A 20,278-nucleotide genomic window follows, 5' to 3' on the forward strand; every position below is an offset into this window, starting at 1 on the left:
GGTGGCAGGGCTGTGACTGCTGTGCTCTTCCACATCCTGCTTCCCCTGCCCAGTTCCATCAGCAGAGCAGCCACCAGACATAGTGATGATTGCACAAAGTCTCCCTGCTGAAGCTATCCCCAAGGGCAAGGGCAGGGGATGGTTGGTGGCGTTTGCTGGATTTGTTGTCTTGCTTTTTGTCATCAGATCCTGCTGTCTGCAGCTGCACTGGAGAGGATTCCCAGGGATGCAGACCAGTTGATTCCTGCTGTTTCCCAGGGTGCAGGCTTCCAGCCAGGGGAGAGATCACCCAGCAGAGGCATGGGAAGGAGCTGGCCTCTTTACCAAGGGCTTATTTAGCTGCTGGCAAATCTCATCTCCAAAGAGCTGCATTGTTACTCTGAGCATGCAGGGCCTGCTCTTCCCAGGCACAAAATGTTTGGCCCTGGGCAGGGGGCTGCTGGCAAACATCTCTGTGTCTCTGTCCCCAAGTCAATGCAAACTGGAGGAGTCGCTGTGCCAGGGCTGCTGCTGGGGAATCTTGGGAGCTTGCCTGACACTGCTGTGAGTAAAACAGTGAGCAGGGACAAGTTACTAGCCCTGGAGTGTCTCTTTTGTTGCACTCTTGAGTTTGGTCACAGCAAGGTGGTGTTTCCCTCACCTGAGTTCAGCTCTGGAGCTGGGCTCAAAGTTTTATCCCTTTGGCATCCTTTGCCCTTGGGTTTTCCCTTGCTCCCCCCTGGGCTTTGTTGGTGGGACAGGGAAAAGCTTCAGGCTTTCCTGCCCCTTTTTACCTCTCTAGAAGGAGATTTCCTGTGAGTTTTGGATGATAGACTTAGCACCTTTAGGAGCTGGCCTCGTTCTGGCTCCTGTTTCACATCTCCTGAGTGCCTTCATCAGAGCCTCTGCTCCCGGCTGTGCTTCTGTTACTCTGTTCCATTCAGCCCCTCTGCTGTCCAGCTGCAGCTCTGGACAGGTCTCAGGCTTTGTGCTCTGACAGCTCCAAGGCTCCTGTCAGGGTCATTCGTTTGGATCCAGGCTTCTGTTTCTTTCCCTTATCACAAGGTTGCCTCCCATCAAAGTGTTCTGTAGCAGCTCAGGCCTGAGTCCATAGGTGACACAGTGGCAGCCCCCAGCCGCTCTTGGCTGGCTGTGTGCTTTGGCTTTGGGTTTGCTTGTTTGTCTGGAGTGCAGGGGGGGGCAGAGGCTTTTCAGCTCCCAGCCTCCTGTCCCCAGGGAGCATTTTGCTCTCCATGAAACACAGTGTCTGTGCTGCAAGAGGGCAGCTTTAGCTTTCTGCCTTTGCTGTTGTTCCACTTTCTCTGCCAACACCTTGCTGAAGATGGTCTCAGGGCTGGTTTCAGGTCTTGCAGGAGGCTGGTCCAGCACAGCTGCATTCTTCCTCCTGACTCTGTTTCTCCAATGGAAGAGCAAAGGAAGCATCTTCTGGATTCAGGATGTTCTGGTAGGCATCAGAGTGAATGATTGTTGTTAATCTGATTTACAGCCCTTGGGGTTTGTATAAGGCTCTATGCTGAGAGTGTGGCTGCTTTAAATAGCTTGTTACTTCCCTCTTGGGAGTGAAGTGCAGAACCCCATCCACAACAGGCCTTGCAGTACCTGAGGAGGGCTATGTCATGTCAAAGAGTTTCCTTTGTTGCCTTTTGGCTGGAGATATTTCTGTGGGTTTGTGCCTCAGTCCCTTTCCAATCCATGCTCCCCTTGCTCCCCCTGTCACAACAGCAAATTCTAGTGGGGGCAAAGGTTTCAAATGAGTTTGGTTCCATTGTGCATGAACAGTGCAGCTTCCAACAGCTGCACAGAGAGAGCTCCAGTGCTAGATGGTGACAGCAGGGAAGGGAGCTGGAGTGAGCTGAGCATGGGGGCCATGGGGGTGTTAGGTTGAGGCTGGGGCTGGGTGACCTTGTTCTAAGCAAACCAGTTCCAGGGTTCCATGACTCTCTCAGGATTTTCAGTGTAAGAGGTTCTGTTCTGTTTCCAGCCAGAGGAATCCACTGCCCCTGCCTGTGCCAGGGCTGCTGCCTCTGCTCCTCCAGCACAGCCTTTGACACAGGAGCAGCTGCTGAGGCAGCAAGTGCTTGAGAAGGAAAAGGAGCTGCTGGAGCTGCGGCAGAAGCTCTCAGAGCTGGAGCAGGCCCAAGCACAGGTGAGCAGGACAGGTGGTGACACTTTGCTGGGGGGGTTTCAGGTTCTTTGGGACAGTTCTTGGCTGTGCTGGTAGCTGCCAGCCCTCAGCTGGTGCTGCTGCCTGGGAAGCAGAGCTCTGTGAGGTGTGGAGCAATGCCAGTTCATCTGGGGGGCTTGGGCAGGATTTTGTGACCTGAAAACTAAGACTTGCACTCAAAATCGAGGCAAAAAAAGGTGAATTTGTTGGGGTTTGTTCTGAGTTTCCCTCCACAATGATCCCTGCCTCTGACTCTCCTCTTCTACCCCTTCGCCGGGCCCAAGGGAAACCTAAGCCTGAGAGAGAGAAGCCAGCCAGGGGTAAAGATGCTGCCCCCCAGGAAAGGGAAAGCAGAAAGGTGTCTGAAGTCAGCAAGCAGCAAGCAAGGCTGAAAAGACATCTTGAGGATAAGGCAGAGGGTGAGGAGAAGGAGGGGAAGAAAAGGAGGAGCTGCAGGGAGAAGGAAGCCAAAGCAGAAGCCGAGACATGCAGAGGCAGAGCAGCAGGCAGCAGAGGCAAAGGGCTGAGTGGTGCTGCTCACAGAGCCTCAGAAGAAGGCTTAGAAGTTAGTCTCCTCCTTCAGCAACTCCTCAAATTAGAGAGCTGCCTCAGATAGCCCTGAGCAGGCTGAGGGGGCAGGGGGCAGGCCAGTGGCCAGAGCCGGCGGAGATTGCCCAGAGAGCAGAGTCTGGGAGGAGCTGCAGGAGCCAAGGGCAGAAACAGAGCCCAAGGAGGCTCCCTACAGCCTCAGCACTCAGAGGTGAGGAGCTCAGCATCCTGCTCTGCTCTTCAGGCCAGGCTTTGCCTGTTCCTGGCTGCTTTCTAGGCTGGGATCTCCTGGGCCAGGAGCTGCCTTGCCATTTGCAGCTTTTGAGGTGAGGTTTCTGGGTGGCAGGAAGCCAGGGTGAGGCTCTGAGTGCCAGCAGCTCTTCCAGCCCTGTGCTCTCCAGCAGCCCTGCTCTGGTGGCATTGCCAGCAGCTGGGCTCTGCAGCCTCACTGCAGGGAGCTGGATGCAGTGTATGGGGCACCTGGTGTCATTCTCTACTCTGGGACCTTCTGAGTGCTGAATCTCTTCAGCACTGAGCCAGGAGCTGACAAGAACAGAGGCAGGGACGACAGCACTCAGTATGAGTGACAGTAATCATCCCACTTTATTGTTCCACACTTTGTTATTCATAGTCTTATCTTATGCATAGTTAATTCTGTTCTAATTTAGCACACACTGTTGGTTCCTCTCTAGAAGGTTACAGCATTGTTTTCACAACTCTGTGGAATTCTTCCTACTCAGTCTAGTTGCTCTCTTTCCCAGATCTCGCCTCCTGCTTATCTTGCTTGCCTCCCTTCTCAGGGGCAGCTGGACTTCAGCATACCAGGCAATCAACTCTTTCCCACAGCTCCTACTCCACCGCTCTATTATCAACAGAGAGTTCTTCAAGGCCTGAATTGCACAGGTGTTGCTGGGACCCATGTCCCCTCTTGCTCAAAACAATCCCCAACAAGGAGCTCTCTTTCTGATTCCATGGGGTTGGTTTTCCTTCTGCTTTCAAGTGAATGGAGCTAACTCCCCTGGGGGTCTGGTCACCAGTGGTGTTCCCCAAGGCTCAGTGCTGGGGCCAGTTCTCCTGAACACTTGATCAGTGCCCTGGGTGAGGGCATTGAGGCTCCCTCAGTCAGTTTGCAGACAGGCCCAAGCTGGGCAGGAGTGTTCATCTGCTTGTGAATGTACAGAGGCACCTGGCCAGGCTGGATCAAAGCTCAAGCCAATGGCATGAGGTTCATCAAGGCCAAGTGGCAGGTCCAGTACCTGGGTCACAGCAAGCCCCTGCAACACTGCAGGCTGGGGGAAGAGTGGCTGGAAAGATGCCCAGCAAAGACCTAGGGTGCTGGGCAACAGAGGCTGCAGATGAGCCAGCCTGTGGCCAGGTGGCTGAGCAGGCCAACAGCATCCTGGCCTGGGTCAGCCATGGTGTGGCCAACAGGAGCAGGGCAGTGTAGCCTGCACTGGGTACTGGATGCACAGCCTGAGTACTGCATTGACTTTTGGCCCCCTCACTGCAGGGAGGACACTGAGGTGCTGGGGTGGCTCCAGGAGGGACTACAAAGCTGGTGAAGGGTCTAGAGCAAAAGTCTTGTGAGGAGCAGCTGAGGGAACTGGGGATGTTTAGCCTGGAGGAGGCTGAGGGTGGATCTTCTGTCTCTCTTCAGCTCCCTGACAGGAGGCTGGAGCCAGGCAGGGCTTGGTCTCTGCTCCCAAGGAACAAGTGCTAGGCCAGGAGGAAATGACCTCAGTTGTGCCAGGGAAGGTTTGGGCTGAGACATGAGGAACAATTTCTTGCCCTTGAGGGTTGTCAAGGCCTGGTCCAGGCTGCCCAGGACAGTGGTGGAGTCCCCATCCCTGGGGGGTTGGTGTGGTGCTGAGGGCCATGGTTTGGGGGTGCCCTGGCAATGGGAGCATGGTTGGAGTGGAGCTGAAAGATCTTTTCCAGCCAGAAAGGTTCTCTGCTTCTGCTGCCTGTGGCTACTTTGCTCCTTGCTTGCAGAAGGCAGCTGCAGAGCAGTGGCCTGCAGCAGGGCTGTGGTGCCCAGATCTCTGCAGCAGCCCTGCTGTGTCTCTCTCTTGCAGCCCATTCTCTGCTGAGCCCTGGCTGGGAGCTCTGGGGGCCGGGGACGCCATGCAGATGGCTGGGGAGCTGCTGCCGCTGCGGCCCGAGGACCACTGCAGCTCCCTGAGCCTGCACTGTGACTCAGGTCAGTGCTGGACACTGCCTGCCTGCACTCTGTGTCCCTGGCTGCCCACTGCAGAGGCTGACCTTTGGTTTCCAGCCAGTGCTGGGCCTGAGGGCTGACAGGAGGAGGGCAGGGCTCTGTCAGACGCTGTGGTGCCCAGGGCCTCTGGCACTCCTCTGTCCCCTGCTCTGCTTCTCCCTTGCCTTGCCTCAGACCCTTTTGCTACACTGTCCTCCACTGTAGTGGTTTGAGCCTTAACTGAGAGTTAAAAGCTCAAATGGGGAAAAGGCTGAGAATCTCTTCCCCACTCCCCCCCCCCCCCCCAAACAGGGAGAGGGAAAAAAAAAGGGTAAGGAGCAAATCCACTGAGCAACAATCTGGAGTCAGCTTGGGAGTAGAGAGGCAAAGAATTTTCCTTTAAACTATATATATATATGGCAATAACAGGAAAAGTTCACAAGGGCAAGGAGCAAGAGTGGATGGGAGGGGGACAGAAAAGAATAATACAGAACCAGTCTCTCTCTGAGGAGGGGCAGAGGCAGCAGGGAGAAGGATCAGGTCTGGCCACGTGGCTGAGGAGCAGGAGGGCAGCTGCAGTAGCTCTCATCCAGCAGAGGCAGGAGCCAAAAAGGAGCTCCAACAGCTATGATGTCCTGCTTTTTCTACCCTAGCTGGGCAGGGAGGGGGCAGTGGAACAGCCTCAGCTTTCCCAGGGGAAACGCCCTGCAGGGAGGGTAAAGTACCCGCAAGCCTCCCCCCTGCTTGCTTCTTTTGTTTGCAGAAAGAGGCCTTAACCCACCACAGCTGCCCAGCTCCATCCCACACCTCACAGCTCCAGGACTCTTCAGGCTCTTGGGCTTGGGCAGGAAGCGCTCACTGCCTCCTTGGAGAGGTGTCAAACTCCTCCTGGGGCAGGAGAAGCCAAGAGCAGGCCCCAGGAGAAGTGTCAGCCTCAGCAGGCCCTTGAGGAGGAAGTGGGGAGCGGAGCTGGGACCTCCAAATGCTGCCCACAGCCTTGGCTCAGCAGAGCTGATGCTGAGGCAGAGCCTTGCTGACAGGTGCCCTGGGGCTGTGTTGTCTCTGCCTGCAGCAGAGCTTTGCTTTGTGCCTGGGGCTGCCCTTGGCTCCTGGGCAGCCTGCTGTGCTCTCTGGGTGCTGCTGTGGTGCTGCAGCCCTGCAGTGAGCACTGGAGCTGGCTGGAGCTTGTAGAAAGGATCCAAGTGCTGCTCCAGCTGACAAGTGAGATGAGCAGAGGCTGCCCTTGGCTCTTCTGCCGGGGTGGGACCCCCTGTGCCCCCGGGGCAGACACTGTCCCAGAGCCTGGGTCCCTGTGAGCTTGAAGAAGAACCCCAGGATGTTTAACTGGGCAGTCAGTTCCTGTTGCTCCTTGATTCTTCCAAGCCCCCTCCAAGCCCAAGACTTCCTCATACTTCCAGCATGTTTGACACTGAGGGTGATTCACCTCTCTGGGCATTTTCAGATCCCTTTGCTGAGCTTGCTTCTGCTGAAAGGCTTTTAGAAGAGGCCTGTCCCAGCTGACCAGCTCAGCTGCTCACACTCACCTAGGATTTCTGCCCTGTGCCTGCTCCCTGTCAGCAGCTTGTTTGCTCCTCACCCACCTGCAGCATCTGTCATGACTTGGATGGGAAGGGGCTGCTGCTATCTAGAGAGTCAGGCTGGTTGGCTTCCTTCTGCTGCCTTCACTGAGGGAGAAGGTACAACACAGAGATGTTCACAAGGGCAGAACTGATGAAGGTGATGCTCCAGCAGCTTGCTCAGGCTGCTTGGGATTAGAGCAAACTTCTCTGTGTGCTGCTGTGGGGCAGGGACTGCCCTTGGGGCTTGCTCATCTTTAGGTAAGACCTTAACATTCTTCTGCTGGGATCCAGGATTGCTTTCAGCTGACAGCAGAACACTTCCTGCAGTAGGGCTTGGCTGAGAGTTCAGGACAAACCAATCTCATTCCTGAGAGCTGCTACTTACTTTAGTTTGATTCTGGTGACTTATTTCCTTGCCCCTCCCACTGCAGCCCTCCCTAAACTCTGCTCTCTCCTTTCTGCTTCTCTCCTCTTAAGAGCCCTCAGTACCCTTCAAGAAAAAGCTGAGGGATCTTGAAGTGAGGGAGAAGGAATCTGCCACCTTCCAGTGCAGTGCCTGTTGCTAGCACAGAGGCAGCTTGGCTCAAGGAGGAAAGCAAACTCAGGCAGAGCAAGCAATGCAGCATGGAAGCAGAGGGCAGCGATGGCCGGCTCAGCGCCCAGGGCCTCACTGCAGAGGGTGATGCTGTCTGCTCTGTGAGATGAAGGCAGGCAGCAGGAGCATGGCAGAGTTGTCTGTCCCAGGGAAGAGACAAGGTTGGCCAAGTCTCACCTGCCAAGAGTGTGATTCACAGGTGAGCCTCCAGGCTTGACCTTGTGAATAACATTCACCCCAGGCATGTGCAGAGCAGAGGATTCCCTCATGGGGTGAGAGGAGAACCACCTGTGGGCAGCCCATGGGCCCCTGGCTCTCCTGCCAGGGTGTACCTGGGCCACAGGATCAAAGAGCAGGGACAGATTGGGTTGCTGCACAAGCTGTGTCACCTGGTAGGGAGCCATGCTTCAAGGGGCTCCCTAGAAGGCCAAGTCCTTGAGCTGTAACCCAGCACTCCAGAATTCCCTTCACATGATCCCAAACACGACCTATGCCTCCTCCCACTGCCTTACACTTGTCTTGGCTGTGGCCTGGGGAGCACAAGGCTGCATTCTGCCCAAGAGTGGTGTTGACCTCCCTGGGAAGCTGATGGAGGAGTTGTGGTTTATGGTCCAATGTGTGGTGCAAGTGCAGTCAGCACCACTCTGGTTTCAGACTGGAAAGCAGATCCATTCTCTGGATCCCTGAGAAGTAAGCAGCTGCTTCCTGGTAACTGGGATGGAGGTCAAATCCCAAAGGCAGAGCAGAGCCCTCCCTGGTTTAAGTCTGCCCTGCTTTAGCAGAGGTTGGATGTGAATTCCCAGCTGCTGTGGGCAGCAGAAGCTGCACTGCTGTCAGATCTGTTCTGGGCAAGGCCACTTAGCTGCTGGGTGCCTAACAAGGGGCTCCCCATGGTAGGCTAGAAACAGGAGTGACTGCAAGCCAGACAAGACTGCTTTTCTCTCTGTGAAGAGCACAATGAGTCCTTGGGATTGTCTGTTCTGTGCCACTTGGAGCCCAGGAATTGGCTTAGGGATGTCTGCACAGTGTCCACAAGACTGGGGCTGGAGGGACAGTCCTGTGAGGAAAGGCTGAGGGAGCTGGGGGTGATCAGCCTGGAGCAGAGGAGACTTAGAGAGGACCTTATCACTCTCTCCAACTACCTACAAGGAAGCTGTAGTCAGGTGGGGGTCAGGCTCTGCTCCCAGGGGACCAGTGACAGGACAAGAGGGCATGGGATGAAGCTGTGCCAGGGGAGACTGAGGTTGGATATTAGAATAGAATAGAATAGAATAGAATGAAGCAGGTTGGAAGAGACCTTTGAGCTCATCCAGTCCAAGCTATTCTCCAACACTAATCAACTAAACCATGGCACCAAGCAGCCCATCCAGGCTCTTCCTAAGCAGCTCCAGGGCTGGGGACTCCACCACCTCTCTGGGCAGCACATCCCAGTGGCCAATCTCTCTGGCTGGGAAAACTTCTTCCTAAGCTCCAGCCTAACCCTCCCCTGGCACAGCTTGAGACTGTGTCCTCTTGTTCTGACCCAGGAAGCACTTCCTCACAGAAGAGCTGAGTAGGCACTGGGATGGACTGTCCAGGGGGTGGTGGAGTCACCATCACTAAAGGGCTGGGAGCAAAGCTTGGATGTGGCACTGGGTGGCATGGTTTAGCTGCTGTGGTGGTGTCAGACCACAGGCTGGACTCCATGAGCTCAGAGGTCTTTTCCAGCCTCTCTGTGACTCCAGGAGAGCTGTTGGCTACTCCTGGGGCAGGCTGGGAGGTCCTTTGCTGTCAGAGACTTCAACCTCTGCTGCTCTGTTTGCTGACCACCCTTGGTCTCTCCTTGCCAGGCACCATCATTAAGAAGCTGCCCCAGGAGGCTGCAGTCTCTGTGAAGGACACAGGCATCTTCTGGTGGAGCTGGACAGCGAGTGCCAGGAGTGCCCTGGCTGCAGAGCAAGGCAGAGGTGAGAGCCGGGGGCCGGAGCTCCAGTGCGCGCTGCGGCGAGCGGCACAGCGTGGCCAGCCGAGAGTGGGAGATGGGAGATGCTGCTGAGATTGCCCTCCTGGCTGAGCAGAGCAAGGCTGCCACCCAGGGCACTGGGAGCAGCAAGCTGCACTTCTCTTGGGCCTGGGGTGCTGTGTCACCCCCAGCACGCAGGTACTGTGCCAGGGGAGGTTTCGGCTGGAGGGGAGGAGAAAGTTCTTCCCAGAGAGAGCTGTTGGCCACTGGGATGTGCTGCCCAGCGAGGTGGTGGAGTCCCCAGCCCTGGAGGGGTTCAGAAAGGGATTGGATGTGGCACTTGAAGCCATGGTTTAGTAGTCCTGAGGCCTTGGGTGCCAGGTTGGACTTGATGATCTCTGAGGTCTTTTCCAAGCTTATTGATTCCACGACTCTATGCTCCAGGGGCAGGGCTGCTGTTTGAGTACCATCCTGGGAAGTTTGTTGGCCAAAGAATGCAGAAGGTTTTGATGTCTGCCAGGAAGGGCCAGGAGGATGAGCAGAGGGCTGGAGCACCTCTGCTCTGAGGGCTGAGGGAGTTGGGGCTGTTCAGTCTGGAGAAGAGAAGGCTCCCAGCAGACCTAACTGTGGCCTTCCAGGAGCTGCAGGGGGCTCCAAGAAAGCTGGGGAGGGACTGTTGAGGGTGTCAGGGAGAGATAGGACAGGGGGGGATGGAGCAAAGCTAGAACTGGGTAGTTCTAGCCAAGGTTCAGCTTGGCTGTTAGGAAGCAGTTCTTCCCCAGGAGGGTGCTGAGAGCCTGGCACAGGCTGCCCAGGCAGGTGGTGGAGTCCCCAGCCCTGGAGGCATTCAAGAACTGTGTGGCTGGGAGGAGCCTGTGAGCTGCTGCCAAACATAAACCTCTTGCTCTGTTCTTTCTTTTCCCCTGTGCAGCTCCCCAACAGCCACCCCCAAGCCCCAGCTGCCCCTGTGGTGACAAATAAAGCAGAAGCCTCAGTGAGGGCAGCCTGGTCCCCCCGAAGCCAGAGCCTCCCATTGCCGGCGCCGGCTGCGGCCTGGAGCGCAAGAAGCTGCCTGGCTCCAGCTGGGTGAGGCGCCAGGAGGCTGCTGGCCCTGCCCCTGAGCTCACGGGGAGCAGCCTGCCAGAGGAGGCTGACTATCAGTTCAGTGTCTGCTGGCAGCACCTAGGGCAGAGCCCTGCTTGGAGTTCCCAGGGAGCAGCTTGGTGAGCACAAAACCATCAGAGAGTCAATGAAGTAGGAAAAGACCTCAGAGATCAAGCTCAACCTCTAGCCTAATCCCTAACACCTCCTGACAACTGCACCATGGCTTCAAGTGCCACATCCAAGCCTTTTTTGAACCCCTCCAGGGGTGGGGACTCCACCACCTCCCTGGGCAGCACATCCCCAGGGCCAATCTCTCTGTCTGGGAAGAACTTCTTCCTCACCTCCAGCCTAACCCTCCCCTGGCACAGCTTGAGACTGTGTCCTCTTGTTCTGGTGCTGGCTGCCTGGGAGAAGAGACCAACCTCTGCCTGTCTACAACCTCCCTTGAGGGAGTTGGAGAGAGCAATGAGGTCTCCCCTGAGCCTCCTCTTCTGCAGGCTGAGCAACCCCAGCTCCCTCAGCCTCTCCTCACAGGGCTGTGCCCCAGACCCCTCCCCAGCTTTGTTGCCCTTCTCTGGACACCTTCCAGCACCTCAACCTCTTTCCTAACCTGAGGGGCCCAGAACTGGACACAGGACTCAAGGTGTGGCCTGAGCAGTGCTGAGCACAGGGCACAAGGACTTCCCTGCTCCTGCTGGCCACACTCTTCCTGCTGCAGGCCAGGATGCCCTTGGCCTTCTTGGCCCCCTGGGTGCACTGCTGGCTCATGTTCAGCCCCAGACCTCTTTCTGCCTGCTGCTCTCAGCCACTCTGACCCCAGCCTGCAGCACTGCCTGGCGTTGGTGTGGCCAAAGTGGGACAAAAACTCCCAAGCAGAGAAGCAGCTCATTATTGCCAGGAGTGTGAGAGCAGGAACAGGACCTAATACTTTGTCAGAGATCCCAGCCTCTCCAGCAGACTCATCTCAGGGCTATCTTGATAGAGCTTGCAATAACAAACCCTTTGCTCCTGCCAGGTGCTGCAGGGAGGTTTGCCAACAAGAGCAGAGATGGAGAGAAGGTCTGTGCCAGGCTGCAGGGGGGAAGCCAAACTTCTGGCTGAGCTCTCAGACACAGAAGTTGCTGTGAGGTGGATGAAGGATGGGAAAGAGCTCAAGGGCAGTGACAAATATGAGCTTCAAAGTGGGGGGAAGAAGCATAGCCTGCAAATCCTCCACCCTGCAGCAGAGGCTGCTGGAGTTCCTGAGTGCACCTGTGCAGGGGATCAAATGGTCTCAGCTGGCAGTGAAAGGTGTGTGACTGTCTGGGCTGCTCTGCTTTAGGGACTCTAAGCCAGCAGAGTCAGCAAGGGATGGGCAGAGAGTGCTCCAGAGGCTGTGCAGGGAGTTTTGGGCTTTGCTTTGATTACTGTGATTTGGTTTTTCCCCCTTGGGTTTGGTTTGGTTTTGGTTTCTGTCAATCCCCTGAGGCATAAGAACAGATTTTCCCAAGGCACAGCAGCTGGCCTGCTGGGTGCAGGGTGTTCAGACAGAAGGCTGCACAGAGAAACAGCTAAAGGCTCTTTTGTCTCAGTGGTTGCTAGGTTGGAACCAGTACTGTTTCATAGCTGCCTCCTTTGGGTATTCTTGCCCTCATGGCAGTCCCTTCCCTCCTGATGACCTGGTACTTAGCCTATGGTTTATCAAGGCTGGAAGTTAGTCTGCTTGTGCATTAGCATCTAGGGATTAGATCCATAATGAAGCATGAGTGTTTGGTCTTAGGATAAATGAATACCTCCTGTAGGTCATCAAATCACAGCAGGGGTTGGGTAGGAAGGAACCTTTAGAGGTGAGCAGGGGTAGCCTCAGCTAGACAAGGCTGCTCAAAGACCCATCCAGCCTGGCCTGGAATGTTGCTAGGGCTGGGGCATCCCCCAGCTCTCTGGCCAGCCTGTGCCAGAGGGAAGATGCACCTACTTAGGGCTCAGGGCGTGCATTTCCTGCTGGCCAGGCCATTCCTGAGCACCACTGTGTGTCTGGGTCCTGTTTCAGCACAAAGAGGAAAGTGGAGGAGCTGTCAGGGCCAGCCCTGGCAAGCAGGCTGAATTGCTTTCTGAGACCTCTGAGGCCAGCCTCATGGTTCAGTGGTACAAAGATGGCAAAGAGATCACAGCCAGCAAGGAATTCACGGTGGGAGAGAAAGGAAAGCTGCAGAAGCTTGTGGCTGCAGCTGTGACAGAAGAAGATGAAGGAACATAGCTGTGCAACATAGGAGATGACACTCTGCCTTGTGATTGAAAAGTCTCAGGTGAGTCTGGGATGCAAAGGTTGGAGCAGAGTCTGTTAGAAACTCAGGACTGTTCTGACTGCCATCCACAGTTGATTGCCACAGCTGCCACTGCTGTCTGCAAGCTGTGCCAGGGGAGGGTTAGGCTGGGTGCTAGGAAGAAGTTCTTCCCAGCCAGAGAGATTGGCCCTGGGGATGTGCTGCCCAGGGAGGTGGTGGAGTCCCCATCCCTGGAGGTGTTGAGGAAGAGCCTGGATGAGGCCCTTGGTGCCATGGTTTAGTTGATGAGATGGTGCTGGGTGCTAGGTTGGACTGGATGATCTCAAAGGTCTCTTCCAACTTGGTCTCTCCTCTCCTTGAGTCTCCTCCCCTCCCCTCCCCTCCCCTCCCCTCCCCTCCCCTCCCCTCCCCTCCCCTCCCCTCCCCTCCCCTCCCCTCCCCTCCCCTCCCCTCCCCTCCCCTCCCCTCCCCTCCCTTCCCCTCCCTTCCCCTCCCTTCCCCTCCCCTCCCCTCCCCTCCCCTGAGCCCAAGCCATGAGCTGCTTTCTCTTTCCAGATGAAGCTGTTAACTTTGTCAACAAGCCCAAAATGCCTCCAGAGGTCTCAGGCAGTCCTTCTGACAGCCTGGAGCTGGGGTGGGAGGTGTCAGGCGCCAGTGGAGCTGTGGTGTGGCAGAAGGATCACAGGGAGGTGAAGCAGGCCCAGAGGACAGCAGTCAGCTCCCAGGGGACGCAGCACAAGCTCAGGGGCAAGCAGGTGACACAAGCAGCCCAAGGGAGCTACAGCTGTGACACAAAGGATGACAGCACAACATTCCAAGTCAAAGTCAGAGGTGAGAAAATGCTGGGAAGGCCCAAACTAAAGAAACCTTCCCTTTTGGCTGGGCTCTGACGTTTGGAGGATCACCTCACAGCCTCTCTGGGGGGAAGGATTTCAGCTGGAGGACTTCAGTTCTGGCAGCTGCCCTATCAACCTTCTCAAGGTGCACTTTGGCTGCCATGGAACCATCACAATTGAAGGGCAAGGCTGGCCAGTTGTGCATCTCTCAGCTCCCTGCTGTGCCTGCAGAGAAGCTCCTGCAGAATCATAGTGTGAGGCCATAGCAGAGGTGCAAGGATAGAGACAAGGCCAGGAGGAGGTGCTGAGAGAGCTCTGATGAGATGGAGAAGAGCTGAACTGCAGTGATCCTAATCAAAGAAGGGGAACAGTTCCTGGAGAGGGAGACTGACTGAGGACTGAAGCTTCATTGACTGGAAGCTTGGGAGCAAGAGGGAGGAGGGTTCAGGGAGTGCCTGGTGATGCTCTAAGAGCCAGGTCCAAATCTGTGCTCCAATGATGACTTTTTTACCCTTTATCCCAGAATTCCCATGCACTCCTGCACTGTCAGCCAGATGGAGAGGAAAGAGTTTTCTTGCCTTGAGTGGGCTACCATGATCATAGAATCAGAGAGTTGTCAGGGCTGGAAGGGACCTCAAGGCTCTGCCAGTTCCAACCCCCTGCCATGGGCAGGGACACCTCACACCACAGCAGGTTGCTCACAGCCACCTCCAGCCTGGCTTTCAAAACCTCCAGGGATGAGGCTTCCACCCCCTCCCTGGGCAGCCTGTGCCAGGCTCTCAGCACCCTCCTGGGGAAGAGCTTCTTCCTAACAGCCAAGCTGAATCTCCCCATTTCTAGTTGTGTTCCATCCCCCCCAGTCCTATCCCTCCCTGACACCCTCAGAAGTCCCTCCCCAGCTTTCCTGTAGCCCCCTGCAGATCCTGGAAGGCCACAATTAGGTCTGCTGGGAGCCTTCTGCTCTGCAGCCTGAACAGCCCCAACTCCCTCAGTCTGTCCTCACAGGAGAGGTGCTGCAGCCCTCTGCTCATGATGCCACCTGGCAAGGGCAAGCACAGTGCAATAGGAGAGACTTGGTTAAGAACTGGAGAAGACAACTGCAAACACCCTCAAGCATGAGTGCTGTGGTTTGCTTCCAGAGACAGAAGAGATGTTTCCAAACAAGGAGAAGGTACAGAAGGAGGTGAAAGCTGCACTGACACAAAATGCCCCCCTGAGCTGGGAGGTGGCCCAGGAGAAGCCTGAGGTGAAATGGTCCAAGGAAGGGAAGCTGATCACTGCCAGCAAGAAGTTCAAGGTGGAGTCAGAGGGCAAATCTGGTGGGCTGGTGGTGAGTCAGCTGGAGAAGAAAGCTGCTGGGGAGTACAGCTGTGAGGCTGCTGGCCAGAAGCTGACCTTCAAGGCTGCTGTCCCAGGTGAGACACATTTTGGTTGGTGTTTCATTGCCTTCTCTTTGCTTCTGATTGTCTTCTGGAGGGATTCAAGAGGGGGTTGGACGTGGCACTTGGTGCCATGGTTTGGCACTCATGAGCTCTTGGGTGACAGCTTGGACTTGGTGACCTTTGAGGTCTTTTCCAACCTTATTGCTTCTATGCTATGGTTCTCTGATTCTTCTCCTGTTTTCTCTGTCAAGAGATTAGAAGTGCTGTTCATGTGCCTTCTGCTGCTGGTCTCAGCCATCATTTCAGGGAGGCTGTGTCAGGCAGATCTAGAGGTTGTGTGTAGCTCTCCTGACCCCAGGTTCTCAACTCCCTGCTGTCTTCTTAGGCCCAGGTAGTGAATCAAGGGTTTCCATGAGCAGGCACATTGATCAAGGGCCTCTTCCACTCTGATCACCACTAGTGCTGTGTTCCTCCTCTTGGTACTGATATTCTTGCCTCTTGGTTTCATCTTTGCTCTGCACAATGTCCTCCTTCCCTCTCAAAACAGGGAGTTGCTTCAGCTGGTCCATAGTCTGGCTGTGCAAACACACAGAGGTGAGCAGCAGCTCCACAGACCATGAATGGTTCATGGCTGATGGTCAGAAATAGATACAGATAGAATAGAATAGGATGAACCAGGCTGGAAAAGACCTTGGAGATCATCCAGTCCAACCTCTCACCCAGCACCATCTGATCAACTGAACCATGGCACCAAGCCACCCATCTCTTCCTAAACCCCTCCAGGGATGGGGACTCCACCACCTCCCTGGGCAGCACATCCCCAGGGCCAAGCTCTCTTGCTGGGAAGAATTTCTTCCTAACCTCCAGCCTGAACCTCCCCTGGCTCAGCTTGAGACTGTGTCCTCTTGTTCTGTCACAGATGGTTTGTGTTCAACAACCTTTCCTCCAGCTCCTCCTCTTACCATGTCTCCCATCTGTTGTTGGATGCCTGGCTGGGATGTGGCATGCTGGTGGGCATGGAGGGATGGGACAAGAGGTGATGGCTTTAAACTGAAAGTGGTTAGGCTTAGGGGAGGTGGAAGGGAGAAGTTCTTCCCTGTGTGAGGGTGGTGAGCCACTGAAACAGCTTGACCAGAGAGGCTGTAAATCCCCCATCCCTGGAAGTGTTTGAGGCCAGGGACCTCAGGCAACATGATGTAGGGCAAGGTGTCCTTGCCCATGGGAGAGGGGGTTGGAAGCTGATGATCTTTCAGGTCCCTTTCAAGCCCACCCATGTTATGATTCTCTGCTCCCCCCACCTTCTGTGTGCAGTGTGGAACCACTGCTGTAGGTTCCAGCTTTGCTCCTCCCCACAGCACACACCAGAAGCCAGCAGCTGCTGGGTCCCCACTCTGCATGGGGCACGCAGGTGGGGAGTTGGGGCACTGGCTCTGTCTCATGAGTTGTGCAGCTCCTGCTCTTGGCTCAGGGCACTGCCAGTTTCAGTGGGGGCTGGCTTACAGCAAGGCTAGACCTGAGAGGCATCTTTCAGAGAACACACAACCTGAGCCCTGGCAGAAAGCCCACTGGTATGAACCAAAGTCAGCTCAGTGCTGAACCCAGCCCATGCCTGACTGCAGAGAAGCTGAGAATCATAGAATGGCTTGAGCTGGAAGGGACCTTGAAGCTCATTCAGCTGCAGCACTCCTGCCATGGGCAGGGACACCTCTCACTAGAGCAGGTTGCTTAAAGCCTCATCCACCCTGGTCTTGCACACTTCCAGGCATGAGACATCCACAACTTCTCTGGGCAAGCAGTTCCAGTGTCTCACTGCACTGCTCTGAGGAGTCAGACAGCACAGTAACTTGGTGCTTTGGGGTTTGAATTCCTTTCCCTGAGGGCTGTGCTCAGCTGTCTGCCTCAGGAGCCAAAGGATTTCAGTTCTCTTTCAGTGCAGATGAGCTCATGGCTGGACAGGGTAAGGTAACACTGCTCCCCCTGTGTCGCCAGTGGAGAGTCCTTGCCTAGCTCCCCTTGCTGCATTCCCCATGGCTACAGCTGTACCATGGCAGTGCAAGGCCAGCACTCCCTGCAGGATGATCCAGTGTGAAAGTCAGGAGGGATTATGAGTGCTCAGAGGGCTTGGCTCTGCTGCTGCACAAACCCTTGTCTCCCTGCATCGTCCCACAGCTCAGTGGCTTGCTGGCTTCTTCATTTCTCCTGCTACCATTGCCCTCAGAAGAGTTTGCAGGGTTCCTGTACTCCAGGGCTCCACTGGGCACACAAACCCTTCCCTGCTTAAGGGCTGCTTGAGGGTTAGATGCCAAGTGTTGAGTGCTGGGATGCAGCTATGGATTTGGGGCCTTGAGGGAAGCAGGTGCTGCAGGCTTTGGGAATGAGCTGGCTGTGTAGCTGAAAGGTCTGAGGCAGCAATCTCATTAGCTCAAGCATGATGGTGCCAGTGAAATCCTTGCTTGAAATGGCCAAAGCCACATGTCCTGCAAAGGGTTTTTCATCCAGTTCCAGCAGAACTTCACTAACCAGCTGCAGCTGGGGCTGGAAATGCTGTTTGACTATTGGAACCCTAACCCACATTTCTGAGGCAAAAGACTGGGTGGTGTAAAACACTTGGTGAGCTGATGAAAAGCTTGAGTGACTTTCCCTCTTGCCATAAAAATGGTTTCCTGTTCAAGCATTCTCTGGTCTGGCAGTAGGGGATAAATATGGTTTAGATGAAAGCCCCCAACCCATTGCTGTTAAAGGGCAGGAGTGCAGAGGATGAATAACCCAGCTGGGAGCCTCTGCCAACTGCTCCTTTCAGGCACAGCCCCCAGGTACACCTTTGGGTCGTAACTCACCTCTTTGGGGCACATTGATGGTGCCAGGTGCAGACAGAAGCTGAGATGTTCCATAGTTTCACAGCCTGTTGGGACTGTGAGCTGTGGTTTGTGCTGGAGCTATTTTAGCTCTCGAGATGCTGCTTAAGCTGCAGTGGGCTGAGGTTTGCCTTTGAGGAGCTCTGCATCATGCAGTACAGGCCAGGTCTGCTGCCTTGTTAATGACACCTTAATGCCAATGAGACCTTCTTGCAGCCCTGCTGCAGCTGATGCAGCAGAGGAGCTCAAATGTAGAGTGTATAAAATGGGTTCCTGCTTCAGCTTGCTCCCTGCAGGACACTTCTCTGTCCATGGATTGTGCAGTACCCATGGCCAGCCTATGGTGTGGCTCCAGGGGTTACAAGGAGTGCCATGGTCAGCAGTGTAGGAACGTGACCTGAAGCCACCCCTACTCCTCACCCTCCCAGGCCCCTCAGAGTACAAACATGACAGAGATGATGTGCAGAGAAGAGTCTTCAAGGAGGGGAAAAGCTGTCTGTAGGAGCCTGCAGGGAGTGCCTGAGGGAGGCAGGCAGTAACTGCTTATGTTTTGAGGGTGCAGTGTGCTAGGAGATAGAAGGACCTCCAAAGCAATGCTGCTTGCAAGAGAGGATCCTGTAGAACCTCTCCACAAAACACATGGAGGATCTTCTGCTTGCAAGTTGTCAGATCTTGTGTATTTCCCCCCCTAATGTTTCCCTGTTGGAGAGGCAGAAGATGCTTTTGTCAGCAAGGAGACGGTGCCGAAAGAGGTGAAAGCTGCACTGACACAAAATGCCCCCCTGAGCTGGGAGGTGGCCCAGGAGAAGCCCCAGGTGAAATGGTCCAAGGAAGGGAAGCTGATCACTGCCAGCAAGAAGTTCAAGGTGGAGTCAGAGGGCAAATCTGGTGGGCTGGTGGTGAGTCAGCTGGAGAAGAAAGCTGCTGGGGAGTACAGCTGTGAGGCTGCTGGCCAGAAGCTGACCTTCAAGGCTGCTGTCCCAGGTGAGACACATCTGGTCTGAATTACAGGAGAGGATAAGAACTGTAGTAGCTGTTGCACAGTGGCTCAGTGGCAATAGTCTGTAGGCTTCACCTGATCTTCTGTACCTCCTTGTCTGGGCTTGCAGATGTGGAATGTTTGTTTCTAGTATGGCACAAAGGCTGAGCTCATTCTGTTTGAGTTAAAGGAGGGTTCTGCATGGTGATTTCCCACCACAGGATTGCTGTCAAGGACCCTCTTGGGGATAGGACAGGATAGGATAGGATAGGATAGGATAGGATAGGATAGGATAGGATAGGATAGGATAGGATAGGATAGGATAGGATAGGATAGGATAGGATAGGATAGGATAGGATTACCCAAGCTGGAAGAGACCTTTGAGCTCTTCTCCATCCCCAGGCTCCTGCTTCCCTAGTTCCCACACTGCAGTTGGCATCCATAGAAGGGTAGATTCTTCCCAGTGAGGGCAACCTGTTTGGGCAGGTGACAGCCCAAATCTTTTCCAGGTGCCTGCACAGAAATGTGTAAGCCTGAGCTCATTCACTCCCTCAATCAATGTTTGCTCCCTTCAGAGCCCAAGCCTGCCTTCATCACCCAGGAAAAGGTCCAGCAGGAGGTGAATGCTGTCCTGACAGAAAGTGCCAGCCTCAGCTGGGAGGTGGCAGAGGACACAACTGAAGGGAAATGCTTCAAGGATGGCAAACTGCTGATTGCCTCTAGAAAGTTCAAACTAGAAACCCTGGGCAAGCCTCAGGGCCTGGTGGTGGAGCAGCTGGAGAGGAGAGATGCTGGAGAATCCATCTGTGAGGCTGCAGGCCAGAAGCTGCCCTTCAAGTTGGAACCAACCGGTGAGCTCTCACCGAAGCAGCTCTCTGTGTGGCTTAGAGGGAAACAACAATGGAGATTCCCTACCTAGGAGAATAGAATGGAATGGAATGGAATGGAATGGAATGGAATGGAATGGAATGGAATGGAATGAACCAGGTTGGAAAAGACCTTTGAGATCATCCAGTCCAACCTAGCACCCAGCACCATCTCATCAACTCAACCATGGCACCAAGGGCCTCATCCAGGCTCTTCCTGAACACCTCCAGGGATGGGGACTCCACCACCTCCCTGGGCAGCACATTCCAATCTCTCTCTCTATGAAGTACTTCTTCCTAACCTCCAGCCTAACCCTCCCCTGGCACAGCTTGAGACTGTGTCCTCTTGTTCTGGTGCTGGGGGCCTGGGAGAAGAGACCAACCCCCACCTGGCTACAACCTCCCTTGAGGGAGTTGGAGAGAGCAATGAGGTCTCCCCTGAGTCTCCTCCTCTCCAGGCTAAACAACCCCAGCTCCCTCAGCCTCTCCTCCCAGGGCTGTGCTCCAGACCCCTCCCCAGCCTTGTTGCCCTTCTTTGTGTTAAGGATTTGAGATGGAAATTGTTAATTTTTCCTCTTTTAATGCCTGTCCTAGAAGCAGAGGCTAAATTTGAGCACAAAGCTGTCCAGGAGGAGCCTCTTGTTGTTGCAGAACATGAGAGCATCACACTGAGCACCTCAGTGACGCCTGAACCGGCTGCACGCAGTGGCTGAAGGATGGAACAGAAATCAAGGGCAGCAAGACATAGGTGATTAAGAGTGAGGGGCACCCAGGACCCTGCCAGGCACCCTGGCTGAGAGCTCAGAGCCTGCTGCCTACAGCTGCCAGACAAAGAATGCCAAGCAGGCATTCCAAGTGCAGGTGCAAGGTGGGGAGAGAGCAGTGCACGTTGTGTCCCAAAGCTCTACTGCCTTGGGAGGGTGGAGGACACTACTCTGAAACTGTTCCAGCCTCAAAGCCTGACT

At 55.0% G+C, this 20,278-nt stretch overlaps 1 protein-coding gene across 9 annotated transcripts in view; it reads left to right on the top strand.

Annotated features, from left to right (window-relative positions):
• Positions 1-1,165: 1,165 nt before the first annotated feature.
• Positions 1,166-20,278, top strand: part of LOC137460072 (obscurin-like) — a 31,871-nt gene continuing 12,758 nt past the window's right edge. For 2 of the 9 annotated variants that reach the window (XR_010992636.1, XR_010992635.1), the window contains exons 1-6: positions 12,384-12,416; positions 12,951-13,226; positions 14,371-14,646; positions 18,177-18,452; positions 19,023-19,298; positions 19,908-20,061. Coding sequence is in view for 1 of the 9 variants with exons in the window: in XM_068170670.1 (XP_068026771.1) it covers positions 12,983-13,226; positions 14,371-14,646; positions 18,177-18,452; positions 19,023-19,298; positions 19,908-20,026 (1,191 nt within the window). In the remaining 8 variants the exon portion in view is untranslated. Of the gene's footprint in view, positions 1,445-1,981; positions 2,147-8,914; positions 9,032-12,181; positions 12,417-12,950; positions 13,227-14,370; positions 14,647-18,176; positions 18,453-19,022; positions 19,299-19,907; positions 20,142-20,278 lie in introns of those variants that run through there. The other 7 variants (XR_010992640.1, XR_010992641.1, XR_010992637.1 and 4 more) reach the window with 7 other exon arrangements.

The sequence above is a fragment of the Melanerpes formicivorus genome, unplaced genomic scaffold, assembly GCF_026170545.1.
Source record: "Melanerpes formicivorus ecotype bairdi unplaced genomic scaffold, bMelFor1.0.p_v2 SCAF_502, whole genome shotgun sequence".
Lineage (NCBI taxonomy): Eukaryota > Metazoa > Chordata > Aves > Piciformes > Picidae > Melanerpes > Melanerpes formicivorus.